At 39.7% G+C, this 17357-nt stretch overlaps 1 protein-coding gene across 2 annotated transcripts in view; it reads left to right on the top strand.

The window, feature by feature from the left end:
• The window catches only part of CPZ (carboxypeptidase Z), a 34808-nt gene extending 18695 nt beyond the window's left edge, over positions 1-16113 (top strand). For both annotated transcript variants that reach the window (XM_030492910.1, XM_030492911.1), the window contains 5 exons: positions 4596-4754; positions 8305-8440; positions 9516-9655; positions 12350-12449; positions 14174-16113. In XM_030492910.1, the coding sequence (XP_030348770.1) occupies positions 4596-4754; positions 8305-8440; positions 9516-9655; positions 12350-12449; positions 14174-14529 (891 nt within the window). In that variant the 3' untranslated portion in view covers positions 14530-16113. The remainder of the gene's footprint in view (positions 1-4595; positions 4755-8304; positions 8441-9515; positions 9656-12349; positions 12450-14173) is intronic.
• The last annotated feature ends 1244 nt before the right edge of the window (positions 16114-17357 follow it).

Genomic DNA, 17357 nt, shown 5'->3' with positions numbered 1-17357 from the left:
TTTTAGATTAAGAATAATGACTGTTAGAAGAGGGTCACAAGTGTGTAATGATTCATCATTAGTGATATAAGCTGTGGCAGCATGTTAAAGATTTTATGGATTTGGCTGTCTTTGCACTAGGCTCTGCTCAGATTTGATGCAATAGTGATTTCTGCCTTGGAAAACATCAAAAGGCTTCATGTGAAGTTCTGTGGCATCACCTTCCACAAAAAGGATATTTGTAAAATGACTGTAACCAGCTGGAGCAATAGCAACAGCCTGTGAAGCTGCAGTGATGCTAGAAGGGAGAGTTGTTGCTGCCTCCAGTCCTGAGGAGCAGGATGGAGGCAGCTCTGCAGGGCCTTGCCCTCATCATCGCTAAGCTTTGTGTTGTGTGATGTCCAGGAATGCAAAGCTCAGTCCTACCTGAGGCCAGGTCTAAATCCCAAAGGCATCTCTAATGCTGCCCCAGTGCTTTGGTACTTCATTTCACAGTAATGAAATCCGGATAAAATCATCTCACTTCCTCAGGATAATGTACAAATGAAGATGCAAGGGTGTGAGAAGCTCAGTAACACTCACCTTATTAGACCATTGATTTTCAACATAACTAAGCTTAAGAAGTTTATTATATTTTATGCATGTAGCCCAAAGCATCTCCAAATCCTGATGCTTTGATGAGGAAGCAATTTGCCTGTGACCTGGATAGCACCACAAAATCTTACCAACTGCAGTTTCACATGGATCAGTAACCTGGCAGTAAACGTTCTCACAGCCCCACATCTCTTTCCTCTGCTGGTGGTATCATGGGACAGCCAAATCAGCTCTCCTGTAATGAGCTTCAGTTTTGTCAGGCAGACAAACCCATGGCTCCTACAGTACTCAGCTTTGCGCATGCAAAAACATTAGATTAGATGTTTCAGCACCAGTCTCTCAGCTTTCATTTACTTAATAGTGTTTATTACCTGCCTTATTAAAGTAATTATCCAAGTATTGCAGGGGATTGTATCAAGATCAGAAAATGAAAGCGAGCTCCCAGTCAACCTCTTAAACTCAGGAGATCTCTTGCTTGCCCATAACCCTTGCTTTACAGCGCATTTTGTTCCCCACAGTTATGAATTATTGTAATAAGTGGTCTGAGGGCTCAGACTGAGAGACTTCAGGCTTCATCTGAAATTAAGTCCGTTAAATTGGTTTGATTCAAATAGAATTTGGAAGTCTGTGCCAGTGGTGGCTGGCATAGTCTTGAGGAAAATTAGTCTGGTTGCTTCTAACAGAGAAAAAAGAAAAGAAATCTTTGAAAGCCATGGAGACAGAGACTAATTGTAGTATAATTGACAGAAATGAGATTCAGGTTTAAAAGAATATTGGCCATTCCCTGTACTTATGCAGAAATATTTCATCTGTTTTCTAATTGTGTCCAAGTGTTCTCGTGAGGTGAATACTTTAGAATTTATGTCTTCTGACTAAAAAACAAGAGCCCTGTAAAAAAAAAAAATAAAAATCAAAACCCACATTAAAGGAAAAGTCTATGAATAGTCAAAGTTCAGAGTGACAGAGATAGCATCTGCTATCATCCAGTGGAGCTGAACCAGGATGTGCACATTGCAAACCTTTAATCACCGTACATGATGTCACTGAAGTGCTATTAGAATAAAAATAGTGATGTTGAAACTCTTGATTTTCCACAACATTCACTTCAGTAAGACGTTGGCTCTGTGACACAGCAGTGTCTTGCGGCTTATGCAGGTATCTACTTAGGGGGAGGGGCTGAATTTAGGGGCTCTCTAAGTAAAACTGTGCATACCTCCCTTGCCTACTGAACTGCATCCTGAGACTGCTGTTTGAAAGCAGGGCTGATTCTGGTTTCAGGCAGCAGGAGCTGGGGCAGCCACAGGAAGGGCAGAGAGCTGCAGAGATTTTGGGGCAGCATCATCCTGGGAAGTGCTGGTGCTATGGGACTTGAAGAGAGCAGGCTTGGTGTCAGGTCCTCAGCCACCCTGTGAACCCCCTAACAGGTATCCATGGGTCAGGCAGTGCCACTCACAGACCCTTACAAGCCACCTTGTAAGGTTTTCTGCTCTTCAAATAGATGGGTTCAAAGGATGAAAAAAGGACTTTCAGAGTTCAGGTGAGAGTGGCTGGTTCCGTTGGGATAAAGGTCATTATCAGACCATCAGGGCACTGTACAAAGACCAGAAAAGCAACTACTTTGACCACTGCAGGTAGTGTTCCTCGAACACTGCCAGGTTCCTTGTCATGGAGCCTAGTGGGCTGTTTTCTGCTCCCACCTCCTTGTGTGACAGGGTGTGTGAGACTGCAAAAAGTGCAGAGCATTTGTCCTTTCCTTTCAAAGTGCTCTTTATCTGCACTTTTAAAAATGTTTTTTGGGTGATGCCCTTCCTGGAAACTCTGTGTCTAATCTTCCCCATTGTGCAAAACCAACTTGATTGGGTTTCTGGTGTGCAAAGTGCATTTTATGTGATCCTGAGCTAGTCAGACTTCACCTGTTACATCTCAACTTACACTTAAGTTGCTTCTTTAAAATACAAAGGTTGAAAGGGTTGTGACACAGAGATTCAGAGGCTACCACTAGGTTGATAGACAAAATGGACCTGACTTGTTTCTCCTGAGGACAAGTGACACAATCTGATGTGTCTGATGTGTCCATACGCTAGCCGCAAACCACTGATTTAATGATTCACCTTAACAGCAGTGGGAACCCTCAGATTCCTATAATGGGTTCAAACTTCAACAGGAGAAGTTTAGATATTAGATATAAGGAAGAAGTTCTTTACAGTGAGGGTGGTGAGGCACTGGAATGGGTTGCCCAGGGAGGTTGTGGATGCTCCATCCCTGGCGGTGTTCAAGCCCAGGTTGGACAGAGCCTTGGACCACGTGGTTTAGGGCAAGGTGTCCCTGCCCATGGCAAGGGGGTTGGAACTAGATGATCTTAAGGTCCTTTCCAACCCTTACGATTCTATGATTCTATGATTACTTCCCAAGTACAAGATACGGCTTTTTCAAATAGCACAGCTGCAGTGGCTGGAGGCACTAGTTCAGCTCAGTTAGCAGATAATTGCGTTTTAAGGAAACCTGGAAACTATAAGGGCTCATTTAAATAGCTATGACATCTGAAGGGAGGTGGCCTCCTGCCTAGGTCAAGAACAGGCAGGGTAATGTCTTCTTAAATCATTCCAGGTAAACTGTATTTAGACATAGCTTTTCCCCGAGACCTTTTGCTTTCTGCTTCATTGCTGGGAGCTCTAATACATCCCTGGTGCACATTTACTTCACAGCGTTTTTCTCTGCTCCACACCTAAGTTTATGCTCCCCACTGCATCTCCAAAGCTGTGATTTACCCATAGCAGAATAGGGACTTTTCCAAAGAAAACAAGTATTACTATTGTGTGCTTGGCAGTGCTGAGGCCACACCTCGAACATTGTGTTCAGTTCTGGGCCCTTCATTACAAGAGAGATATTACTGTAACCATAATTTATAGGGGTTTAGGTTTTCTTGTTTGTTGGTAGGAGGCTTTTTGTTTGTTTTGTGATTATTTCCTGCACATTGCTGACTTGCTACTGGTCATTAGTCACTCTGTGGTCCTGGCTGGCTGATTTTCTAACGGCTGATAGGATCAAAGCAAAGGGTGGTAAGCAAGTTTTCCCCATTATCTTCACAAGCTGCAAGGAAAGAACCTCACCTCCTCCCAGGACTGGAATGTGTCTGGGCTTGCAGGGACTGGCCACCAGATGACAGTGTTACCCTTAAGAATTAGCTAACACTGGAGCAGGGCCGTGAAATGACTCCTCAGGAAAAGGGGACAGAGGAGCCTCCTGCATGCTGGGGGACATGGGTGCCTGAGCATCTTTGGGAGTCCGGTGCCCACTCCCTTGGCCACCGTTACTGAGCATGGACTGTTAGAAAGACAGATGTTGTGCCTTATCTGCAGCAGTTCTCTGCAGGTAAACTGCAGCCATTGCTGTGCATTACATACATTAGTTTTAATTTATCTGCAGATGAAGCTGGACCAGAGGATAGCAAATGAGACAATTCCAGCAAGTGCTGAGAGTTACAAATTGATCCATCCAAAGTCAGTTCTGCTGATTCAGAAATGAAATTAGATAAGGAGCAGGTTTGCAAGTACTGGTACACCACCACAATTTTTCAAGCCTAAAATGCTGCCATCATCACTTTGAACCGCTGAAAATGCCACTGTTCTAAAAAGTTATTCTTCTGTCAAATTTTCTCTTCCTTCTCTCCCCTCCCTTCCTCCCCCCCCGCCCCGTTTTTCCACAGTGAATAGTGTGTCTCGTCTGTTCCCTGGAGCAAACCGATGCTCTCTCCCCATTAACCTTTGGGATGGGATTTGAGCAACCTGGTCTAGTGGAAGATATCCTTGCCCCTGGCATGGGGAGTGGAACTAGAAGATCTTTAGGGTCCCTTCCAACCCAAATCATTCTGTGATTCTATGATTCCATCGAAGAGCCGAAGAGCCCCAGCATTCTCCTTTCTGACACACACCATTCTCCACTGGGCTTATTCCTCCCCATGATCAAATCCCTTTAGAGCTACATGATTACTCAGAGCTGTTTTGTTTTCTCCTGGATTGCAGGTGGCCCCTGAGACGAAAGCAGTGATGAAGTGGTTGAGGTCTATCCCATTCGTGCTCTCTGCCAGCCTCCATGGGGGTGAGCTGGTTGTGACCTATCCTTACGACTACTCCAGGCATCCTATGGAAGAAAAAATGTTCTCCCCTACGCCTGATGAGAAGGTAATATTGTTTTTTCAGGGTGAGCATATCAATGTGGTTTCTACGTGTGGAACTACGGAAATTTTTAACAAGTGACAAACTTTGATTTATTTAGATTGCACGTATGTGTGTATGTGCACGCATGTATATATTAAACACGTAATAAATCACACATATATATAATACATGTATATATACACATATAAAAAATATGAGCTATACAGTTAATTAACATGATTTAAAATGTAGGGTCATTTACACACTATCAGCTTGATCTGTAAAGATTAACCCATGTTATATGAGGCCAAACATGATTTCACAAGGCACAGGTTAGGAAAAGCCAGGCTTTTAAAATTTAACGGGTGCTGGCTGTGGTATTTTTACCATTGATTTCCAGAAGAAACGGATCAACCCTGACCAGCAGTTATTTTCTATTGAAATCTGTAGGAGAAAAAAAGAATGGCTGCCATATGGTGGCAGCCTTGTAACATTTATTCCAGGTCAGATGAATGGGAATGGTTTTCCCCTCTCATCCCTGGAAAGTTCCCCATTTGGGACTCACTGTAAATCTTCTGTGAAATTTTTTGCCATCTTTCCTATTTCCCTTTGGTTTCCTCAATCTAGTATTCATTGCCGACATGCTCACTAGGAGAACAGCTAGTTTTTCAGCCTTCTAGCATACGTTAAAGATGTCCCTCGCCTCTTAAGAAAAAGCGGTTCTTTACATAACGAACAGCAGTTGAAAATAGCCAGAAGTTGATCTTCCACTTGAAGCACATGTTATCTTTAAGCTTATCTCTGGGCTGACATCTTTCAAAGTGGCAGTTCTCACCAGCACATATTAAATATTTAAATATTTATGACTGTTAAATGTTTTCTGTATCAATCCATTTCTTCTGAGCTGTATGATAGGTACTGATTACACGTGTATGACAATGACAGCAGTAAAATAAACCAGGCACTGAACAATAAAAAGCACATTTAAGAAAGACCTGGTGAGTGGTAATGAAAGCTACAGAAATGTTTCGCAAGGAACTAGGGGAAATCATAAACCTGTGCACTTATATCCCATCGCCTGGGCCGGGGGTATTCTGATTTACCATCCTGTAGATGATGGAGGAATATGCCATATGTGTCTTGTCAAGCAGTTCACCTGTAGGATGGAAGGACAGCAGTCCCTCTGTCATCTCCAGTCAGGGACAGCATGTGTGTTTTGGGTAAAATGATGCAGTTACATGGACAAAGTGCTCCATCCCAATGCAGTGTACAGTGGGGAAGCCCTAATGACATCAGCGGTTTGTGACAGTGTAAGACAGAGGATCTCGTGTTGGTGACTGCTGCATAGTCAGTGGCTGCAAAGCCTGGGAAGTTAGCTGCAAACTTGGAAGTTTGAAACAACAGGAGAGGGCTGGAGATGTCCTCAATAGCAACTGGTGTTTCAAATGAGTCAGCACAAGAACCTTAACAATGCTATTAGTACCACTTTAAATTTTGCTCTGAAAGTTATAAAACTTGTACCTGTGAAGTGACCTGCACTTAAGAAATGTCATCTGCGGCTGCTGCTGCCAGGGAACCTGCATCCTGAAATATAGCAGCTTATTTTAGCTCCCATACCTTAGCTATAACCCTTTTGCACCCTTGGCTGCAGCCGAGTGTGAAATGCTGCAGATAATGGCCGGGAATTAGAGTCAAATTCTGCAAGTATCTTCAAAACAGATTGCCCTGTTTGAAAATGCACCTGGGTGCTGCCACTTCCCTATGTCCCTGATGGTGTAGCACAAGGGTCTTCTTGGCACCTTCACAAGACACTGCGGATTTCAAGCCTCTTTAGCCTGCATCACAGCCTGGTCTGGTGCTTGCTGAGGCCAAGGAGTCTCAACACTGGACCATGTCCCTACACTCACATTCTTGTATCTGGTTCAGCCCACATGACCCAGAGCTTTCCAGTTTTTTGGCTTTTGTGGAGATGGGTGTTTTTAGCAAGCTGTTGTTGATTTGTGTTACACAAGAAGCTGCAATGATGCTTACACTCACTGGAGCAGGAAGGTGCACACCGAGTCAAGTTCATTCCCTCTGATGAATGGAAACACGTACTTCCCTCCTCTGAAAAACCCAATCTGTGATGACCCATGTGGTGAACGTGCTGGCCAAGGTAACAGCACTGACCACATTGTACCAAATGAAGCATCGTGCTTCCAAAGTCACAAGAATTCCTCTGTGGTTTTTCCCTTTGTTCCACTGTATTACACCTAAATGTTTAACTTTCTTGAGATCCATAAGTAGTCATACATTAGTTGCTAAGTGATAATAAATGTATTGCTATCCGAGCGCATTTTAACTTTTTTTTTTTTTAATCAAGTTTACTTGATTTTGTACCTCTCACTTTCTCTTCTCACTACCACCCATCTTCATCTGCTTGCATTAGCAGCTAGGCAAAAGTCGCATGCCTCTTGGTGTGAAACAAGAGAAGAAAGACTTGGTTACTGGAAATATAACATCTGCAGATGTCTCTGGGAAAAGTGAGGAACATGCTCTAAATATTAGATCAAATTTTTGTCCTTGGTCTTTATTTTTGATGACAACATGAAGGATGAAGTTTTAAGGTCACTTCTAAAAATAGATTTGTAGCCACTTCTAAAAATAGATTTGTAGCCACCTAGTTTTTTGCACGCATTGTCTTAAGCAATACACAATGAAACACATGATGCTGAGTAATAGGCTCTAGTAGCATCTGTAATTGGTGTCATTTCAATATTGAAACCTGAAATTATAGCTTTTGTAGATGAGTTTCAAATAAAAAAAAAGGAGAGGGGGTATTTCTGTACAAAGTTAGAATAAACATTGGAGGAAACTGGCAGGAGCCTGATTCAAAGAACTGTTTTCTGCAGATCACTGGTGCTTCTTCTGTCTTCACTACATGTACCTGTCACTTTTTCCTTCTCGGTGGTGACTCCTCTGTACTTTATCAGTATCAACACTCTTAGGAAATCAACGGTGACACCCTACATCACCACATCCTATCCTTCACTTTTTAGGAATGGTTTCTGCCCTCACAAAGAAGCAACTGTCATTGAAATCAAACTGGCAGGTTGTCCTGTGTGAATGACAAGTGCAAAGCAAATTGACACTGTCTATTTTAAACAGCAGTAGACAATGTGAAGATCTGATTGGGCTGAGGCTGATGGAGGTGTTTTTGAAGGGGTAAAAGTAACAAGAGTTAAAATGTATTTGGGAGAGCCAATTTCAGCTTTAAAACCTGGGACTTTAAGTACAACCAAACAAGCCCTCTACTCCTACCCCAGACGGTGGGTTGAAGCCAAATACCACAAAATCCACTGGTATTAAGTGTTGTCTCTGGCTAAATGTATTGGATTGCAGAGGAAGACCTTGGAGAAGATGACAAGTGAAAACTTCCTTGCAGTATATCCTTGCATGGAGGTTCACCCCCTCCATCAGCCTCGAGGACAGAGGGTGGCTCATTGCCTGGGCTCGCAACAGCAATAGTTGCTAAGAGCAATGACAGCATTCAGAGTTTGTAAAAACAAATGTATTTCAAGCCCTTTTGTTACAGACATTTAAAATGCTGGCTAAAGCCTACGCAGATGCACATCCAGTCATCTCGGACCGGTCCGAACTTCGTTGTGGTGGAAATTTTGTCAGACGTGGAGGTATTATAAATGGTGCTGAGTGGTACAGCTTCACTGGAGGTAAAACCACTTTACCATCATATCGAGTGAGGTAAAACCTCTATATGACCTTTATGAGACACAAGGGTTTGAAAGAAATAATTTTATTAATTTCAGTTTGCTTTAGGTCAGACCCATGCAAAATGTAACTTGTAAGGGATCTAAGAAACAACACGCATTTTTGGTAACATTTCTATTCAGATACCATGGGATGTATTCAGCCCTGATACAACCTGAGGAAAGTTAACAAGATGTACAAGGGTGAAATTTAATGCATATAATACCATTCTTGTTTTCAAATCCAAAATGTAGAAATAAATGCTTAATGTTATGCTCTCATTCCTTAATGACATGAATTTGAATCCATCTCACAGACTATGCAAGTGCTGCTTTTTCAATCAGTTTAAAATAACTCTTTTTCAGGGAAAACTATAACAGAGACAAATATCCCATTCATTTGTGCTTAGGTTGCTAATTTAATTTCCCCAATAAAAGTATTTAGTTTTCTTCAGGATTCCTGAAATACTGGCATGGATGAAATATCAGTGTTCACAAATTTTCAGCAGTTGTGTTTTCAAATAGGGCTCAGCTGGATCCCCAAATAATTATGTTGAAACCAGGCATTTAGAAACCTTTAGGACATGAGTGAGAATTGGGTTTAAATATCTTCAGCTTACATTCTTCTGAAAATTATATCCAATGTCTTTTGTACAGAAACAGTTTTGAACATAATAATGGCAAAAGGTCATCTCTTTGCTGGTGACCCTTGGCAATCACCTCTGATATAGCCGATTATCCAATTACCATGATTAACCAATCCTTATCTCTCTATCTCTGCTTCTTGGTCAGGTGAATAATAATTTAAAATGATGCTTTCTGGCCTGAAGGAAGTGTCATTGTCGTTAGTCAACTTGAAGTTGAAACGAGTTGTAGGATTCTGAATTTGTTTGATAGTTTTTAGATATTGGCGGACACTCATTACAATATATTAATCCACACCCACAGGGTTTGCATTCAGCTGGCTGCAACAGCAAAGCTCCAGTTAAGGGTTACATGGCTTTTTCATTATCTCTCCTTTTTCTTTTTAAACCTATAGGTATGGCAGATTTTAATTACCTTCACACAAATTGCTTTGAAGTTACTGTGGAGGTAGGATGTGAAAAGTTTCCTTTGGAGGAAGAACTGTTTACAATCTGGCATGAAAACAGAGATGCCCTTCTGAATTACATGGAAATGGTACGTCTCTGCATTTATAGACCTTTATGCTTACAGTTTTTCTTCTTCATTCTTTGTCCATATTAGTTTCTTTACTGTTTCCCCAGTTAGTTATTACGATAGCACCAAATCAATCATCACACTCTACCAGAGGGCCCAGTGCCTCAGTTTGTCTAGCAGGACACACAAATAATATTTTGCCTATATTGCAGGAAGGATGGAGACTGAGGACTGTAAAAGCCTTGAAAAAATGTGTAACAAGAAATAGTCTGTACATGCTTTGTGCAACATTATAGATCAACTGTTCAAAAATTTATTGCTAGAGAAAATCCCACATATTCAGAAAAATATGAACCAACATTTCTTTTGAAGAATAAACCAGCAAGATCTGCTTTCCAGAGAGCTTTCTGGAATTTTTTCTGTTCCATATTCCATGTTTGTGGCCCAAACCCTACTGCATGGCAGCAAGAGATTTAGATTCAGCTAAAATGGGAAGATTCTAAGCATCTTGCTATAAATTCCACCTCCACACTCTTTAACTTGATTTCTGTATGAAAGTAGTTTAAAAAAATCTAAAGCCTGATCTTCTAAAGAAACAACTGTTTGTCTGTGAGCATTAAAACGTGCCATTTAAAAGTCATTTTTAATAATAAGTTTAAGCTCAGTAAAAACAAATACCTCACTGACAATAAGTAAGTGAACACAGAAACAGAAGTTGCTCATCTTTCTCTCAGCCATTAGTAGATTAGCTTTCTGTCATGCCTTATTTTGATAGAGTATGCAGTAATCTAAAATTGTTAGGAGTGTTTTTATGGCCTTTCTAAGCAACCTCTTGCTACTTGTGGTAAATATTATCATTCAATAAAGTCTACAGTACAGACCACCAAACTCATTTCGTTTTACAGCTGTCTGATGAAAATGAGTTTTAGTGAATCCAAATGGAGCTGGGTTAAATCCATATATATTGCAATTGAAGTCTTCAAGATGTAAAGATTTTTATAGTGTGAGATACTGTAGAAGTCCATGTCAGAAAAGCTTTTTGAGTAAATGCAGGACAGTAAGCAAAACAACTTTGTAGATAAGGATGACTGAATTACTCCTGATAAGGATTAAGTCTGCCATAACCAATTCAAACTTTTCTTATTCTGATAGATACCAGGCTGTTTGGTGTGTGTACAAATCTACTTGGCTTAACACGCAGAAGTGGAATTCATTTTCATAAACGCTGATTTCTTCTCCCCATCTGAAAAGATATCAAAACACTCCCCCAAACTTACATGGCACAGACTTGAGGCAAAATGAAAATTAGTGTATTTACTAAAGCAAAACAAATCAATATTGTTAAAGAAATTTCGATTCTGTCATTTTTATTCCACCTTGTTGTAATTGCAAAGTTATTATTGAACTTGGATGAGGTCATCCTGATTTGAGTATGTCTACGCTGTAAATTAAATTTGGGTCTGAGATGACTCTTATGACCAGATTTACCTACTATCCATATGATAAATCCTCAAGTCCATGCTGAAAAGCAAATTGCAGTGCTTCATCATAATAGTTCTTAAGGGACAGTTTTCAAGTCCTTACACTGAGTTGTTCCTAAATCCTCTAGTGAATAGCTCCACTCAGTATGGAATGGTTGTTCAACAAGAGCAGTGTAAACACAGCCTCACCTTAAATAAAAACTTGCTGTCACTAGACTAGACTTATTTTTTTCTAGCTTCTGTTCAGAGAAGAAGAATTACTGTAAAGTTGGGTATTTTATGTTCATTTTTCAACATCTCTAGAGTCCTACAAAAAAGAAAATGTATTTTTTCCATTGTTTTGATGTTTTGTTCTTCTTTCTATTCTTCTTTTATGACAAAGGATAATAGGGAGGGAAAGATGAGAGGAAGAGAAAGAAAGAGGGGGCAAATTGAAGAACAGCTCAAGTTGATCATAGCAGTTCAGGGGAAAATCAGAATGAAATTACTTTTCATTTAAAAAGGTCATATAGAGTTTCCAATAGAAAACATATTCATTTCTGAAGGTTGTGAAAAAAAAGCCTGTAAGAGGCTTAATGTTTAAATACTGTGATATTTCCCTGTTTTGTTTTAGCTTACTGAATTTCAAATATAGTGAGCTGCCTGTGCACCTCCTTGTATGTCAGAATTCACCTCACTCTTTTGTTTGTCATCAAGCACATTCCTCATCAGCTCAAGCGGCTTGATTCTGTGCTTGGAGAGAAGGGAAAAAGGATATTATACACACTGCTATCATGACATTCTGACATGTAGTGAAGTGTAAGCAGCAGAGTGATGAGTTCCAAGCTCAAGTAGCTAACATGATGCCTTCTCATTACGTATAAAGCATCAGATTATTTTTTAAAGCCTTAACTTTTAATTTCTTTATTATTATGGGCCTAGGGCGGGCATTCAGAAACAGTCTTTAAATACTGTAGGCAGATCATGAGGTGCCAGTGATCTGTGCAGAGAAGGGTCTCTCAATGCAGAACCACATACTTAGCCCAGAAAAGCTCTTGTTCAATTATTCCTTTCCTTTAGTCCCTTGGGCTCCCAAAATTGAAGATAAATCTGAAGGGGCATTAGCCGCTCACAGCCTCTATAATGAGTTGAACCTCTTGAAAGTTGTTTCCTCTCTGCAGGGGTTTCCTTGTAGAAGATGAGAAGGTTGTACTGTAATAAACTACTCCCATCTAACTTCTCTTTACTTTGACAGGTTCATCGGGGAATAAAAGGAATTGTGTCTGATAAGTTTGGCAACCCAATAAAAAATGCTCGTATTTCAGTCAGGGGCATCCAGCATGATGTCACCACAGGTAATATTTTTAGTTTGAGCTTTTTCCTGGGGCAGAGTGAAATCACTGAGAGCTTAACTTGCAAAAGTCTTGTCATATCTGATAGAAATGGCACCTTATTGGAGAATTGAAGGCTCACTTGTGTGTTTGTTTCTATAATAACAAAAGAGAAGGTAAGTCAAACTGGCTGTTGAGTCTGGTGTGTCTCTGTGATGACATAGTACTTGCTATTAAAACTTCCACCTGGAACTGCCTACCATCCACTAAAGCCAATGTGTCTTCAATGAGATTCAGAATTCTACCTTTATGTTTCATGTTTGGGTGAATATGGCAATAGCCCTGCTGGGAGGCTACAACTCAGCATGTGGAGGTGCAGAGCCATGATAGAATAAGTTAGTTGAAATATTGTGGGCATGACATATAGTCATTAGAGTAGTGTTACACTGACTGTAACAATCAGAATAACTGCAGTGATTGAAGGCCTGTAACCTTTTTTATTCATGTGGAAAAACATAAATATATGCAGGTTTTGGACAATAGTTATATCAAATGCAAAAAAACTAGAATATTGAACTATGTTCACTTTATACCTGTCGCCAGCTGGTAAACATGTACTGAGACATATGCAACTGTTAATTTTCACAGTAGTAAAGTTCTGAGCTTTTAGGCTTTCACTGAAATCAATGCTCTAATTTTGTTATTGATTTCAGTGAGAACAGGGTAGGCCATAGGAATGCAAAATAGAAGACATGAATGGTAACATTTTGCTCTAATGATAGTTGTTGAATCAATTTGGAAAGCCAGAATGGTTTATAATGTAGTGGATGCTTTCCAGCTTTAAAAAAACCTAGCATTAGAGGGGATACAATAGTGGAGATGGTGCAGATTCTTGAGGCTGGTGGGAGACTCTGGCATGAATTAGGGTCTTTTTCAAACTTATTCCCAGACAATGGCTTTCCATTGGCAGTGGACCTTTAAAGAATAAAGAATTAAACACAAAATATGTTTACATTGAAGAAAAAAGGAGTATTTGTTCTTGAGTTAGATGGGGTAAAGAATGTCATATGATCAAAATGTCTTTTCATTCCAGTGTTAAAAAAAAAGTGAGAGGTTCCATGAGAAAATAGCATTATTGCAACATTAACAGTTAAGAAACTTACCATTCAAAATAAAGGAAATATAAAATGAAAAGTAAATATTCCATTTTAAGGCTCCTTGCTTTTGCCTTAGGCTTTAATCTTCAGCTGGAGAAAATTTACACCCATTTTACACTAATGGCAATTTATACCAGCTGCAGCTCCGACTCCATAGTCTTATGTGTTATAATGTCTGCAAAGTAATTGAATGTAATATAATATAAGCAGGGATTTCTTAGCTCCTTAGACATGCCATACATATATACTTCTTTGGATTTCTTTGGAGTTATTCCCCATGCCCCTGGGAAAGCAGATAAAGGAAAGCTTCCCTTCCCTGTGATACAGGCACAGTGGTTACTGACATTCTGTGTGTGAATTTTGCTCTGTTAGCTCCCAAAGGCCAGATTTTCACAGGTGGAGTCTCTTTGATATTCAAGATTTTCCATCTGAAATTCTTTCAAAATCACAATCAAAATCTGAGATCCTTTCAAAACCTGCCCCCTAAATGCTTGTGCTATCTGTGGATGCCCATGTATATGAGTATGCAATTATAAAGGATGCAAGACCGAAAACTAAACTCTTTTTTGTTGTGCCTTCCCCTTTCCTAAGCTGCTGATGGGGACTACTGGCGACTCCTGTCTCCAGGGACATACATAATCAGCGCACAAGCACCAGGATACAGCCGGGTGATGAAGAGGGTCACCCTGCCTACCAAGATGAAACGGGCTGGGCGAGTCGACTTTGTATTGCGACCTATTGAGACTTGGCCCAACAAACTCCTCCGCCGCTCGATGGAAGACATATACGACCCCTATGACCCACTGGAACTATATGACCCTCATGCCCAACATGGGCAGCCTGAGGCTCGAGGTGGGTCACCGCCAGGCAGGGACAAACCTTGGTGGTGGTCTTACTTCAGCTCCCTAGACCTGCACAAACCTCTGTGGCTTCTCAAGCAGCGCTGAAGGGCGTCACGGTGCTCTGCTCACCTCGCTCTGCTGCCCTTCCACTCAGCTCCAGATGCCCTCACTGCTTTTGGCAATATTTAAATCTGTTTAATTTGAAAATACAGTGTTAACTCAAGCATTGCTTACTTCTTTCGTTTTCTCTTCACACACAACTGAGTATATTCAAGTGTTTTTACATATTAAAAACAATGGTGCACACCCGTTCAAAGGCCAGGTTTTATGCAGTTTTTTTCTTGGTAATGCTCCATACTTCTGCCCATGTAGTTAATCATCACATTCATTATTTATTAGGTTCTAAGTACCTGCAGGAAAATATTCCTGAGATTTTTGTACGTCTTAACACAGTAATGACTATATACTACAAACAACTTTCAGAAACATGCAGAAAACTCTTTTCTTTCCTCTTTTTACATTATTATTTTGGCATATTCAGTTCATTAACTCTTCTAATATAGCTCAAGGTGATTTTTTTATTTTTAATCCTCTATGTGGATTCAGACACTAGGAACTAGGAATTTGGAAATAAATCTGATTCTGAATAAGTAATATGTTCTGCAGGATAGGCTGCTTATTGACAGGTCAGTATCAATAATAACGTATTTTCACAAGTAAATTTTGAGAAGTTATCCTTTGAAGACATATGTATTAAAAGTGTTAAATCTTTACAGGCTTCTTCCTTTGAAACCTGTTGTACCATGAGTAAGCCCATTAAATCAAGAAAAAAGCTCGAGAAGTAAACTGTGTTCCAAGGAGTCTGAGTATTCAATCTTTACCATGCTTAAGTGTTAATATAATTTGAACAGTTTTTAATCTGTTCAGCAAGGAGATTTTTAATCTGTTTCAACAAAATACCAACAAATACTTTTACTACTGGATATACTCATATCCTATGTAGAAAAATATATGAGAGAATTTGTGAGGAATTTAGGTTAAAATCTGACATACTACATTAAATTTGTTAAAATCATGCACTTTTTTGAGTCTATATGCTTGTTAATGAAACTTGTAGACACCAAAGAAATCACAAACTTCCTTCAAGATAGTTGGTAAAGCTAGGTGAATAGCAGTTTTACAAGATGCTGTCCTCTCTTGGACATCAGATGTAATGTTTTTGTAGGGTGATTAAAAAAATATCCATAATTTTGATGAAACACACAGGCCTAGACTTCCTTTTGGCTTGAAGTTGTTAATGAACTCTATATACTGACAGTATTTCCTGATCTAAATGCTGCAGTGTGTGAATGTGATTGTTTGGAGCTGATGTATTTACTGCAAGAGCTGCTGGATTAGCTGTCTGGATTGCCTTTTGATTTCTAGCAGCCTTTTTGCTCATTTTAGGTAAAGAATCCCAAATTGCATAAATCCTATAGTCCATGCGCCCATATCTTGTACTATAATTGCCTAAGAAGACCCAAGAGATGAATGATCTTAATTCTGCAACCAGATGCTGCATATGCCTAAGTACCTTATTCCCAGTTGTAATCTGATTGAAGTTAGGGGTCTGTTATTCATGTGCTTGATTGTCTGCAGGACTGGAGACTATGTAAAAATTAAAGAACAATTTCATAGCATTAACAAAAAGTAATTATGTGGGAGTGAATGTACTGCATGCACATGGGTAAGTGTTCCTTGCCCAGGCCTGCCAAGTTAAAGAAACTCTGAATCTAAATATGCCAAAGATAAGTAAGCAAGAGATACACCTCCAGACTCTATTTCCAGTAATAGGTATTACTACTTTCTGTGGTCGTTTCTTCTAAAGCCACCAACCAGCGGTAAAGCTAACAAAAGCAGAACAATATGCCAAAATGCTGGCTATGATCTGCTCTTTTTATGCACATAATGTCTTGCACACTTAGGAAGATATTTTCTATAAGTATTTCCTAGATTCTCACAGGGCTATTTAGAAATTTTTCAAGTAATCACAGTAAACCCAAGGCCACTGAAATGCAAAACAGAATGACAATGCAGAAAATTCACTTCTTTCCTGGATTCTCAAGTTGGAATAGCCTATGGCAGAAAAGATTTGGGAAAGATTATTTTCTGGGAAGATCATAAAGGTGTGAAAAACTAGTATTCTTTTCTCCTATAACATTAATGTTAAATTGGCATGACAGAACAAAAGTAGCCTCTCTGTGTCTCTCTACCTCATCCACAAAAGCAGGTGTCCAGCAGAGAGAAAGTTAAGATCAGACTTCTGCTGGTTCACATGCAACAGCCTGCAGAGATGGGATGTAATAAAGTGCATTGAAACAACCATTAGGCTCTTGAGAAAAAGTATACCTCAGTCTTCTGGTACTATTCCATTTTTTTGTAAGATAAAATCTTCAGTTTTCAGTTCCTTGAAGATGGAAAAGACTGCCAGAATTCCTTGGGTAGCTCTCAAAAATCCATTTGATTTTAGAATAGATTTAGGACACTTTTATTGGTGTTTTAAGGAAAGAAAGCAAGCAAGCAAGAAAGAAAGGAAACGAAGGAAAGAAGGAAGGAGTGGTCATAACCAGTTAAATAACAATGTAATAAAAATTAGTATCATCTTTCCATTGTTATTTGGGATTAACAAAGATTCAGTTCTACATTTTTCTAGGAAAGGAAGTATTGGCTTGAATTTGTATCCTGGACTGGATTACATAAATCTTCTTCAATATTTATTTTAATCAAGAAATGTGTGTTTAATGTCAGATAGTTTTGTTTAAAAAAAAATCATCCCAACCCCCCAAACAACCCACCCCGTATCTATAATATGGTTAAAAGGGTTGTAATTGGTGGTGAAATTTAAGCAGCTGTAGGCAGCTCTGTAATAAATACATGAAAATGAACACAGTGAT

Source organism: Strigops habroptila, chromosome 7 (genome assembly GCF_004027225.2).
Source record: "Strigops habroptila isolate Jane chromosome 7, bStrHab1.2.pri, whole genome shotgun sequence".
NCBI lineage: Eukaryota > Metazoa > Chordata > Aves > Psittaciformes > Psittacidae > Strigops > Strigops habroptila.
This window is presented reverse-complemented; position numbering and strand designations above follow the sequence as displayed.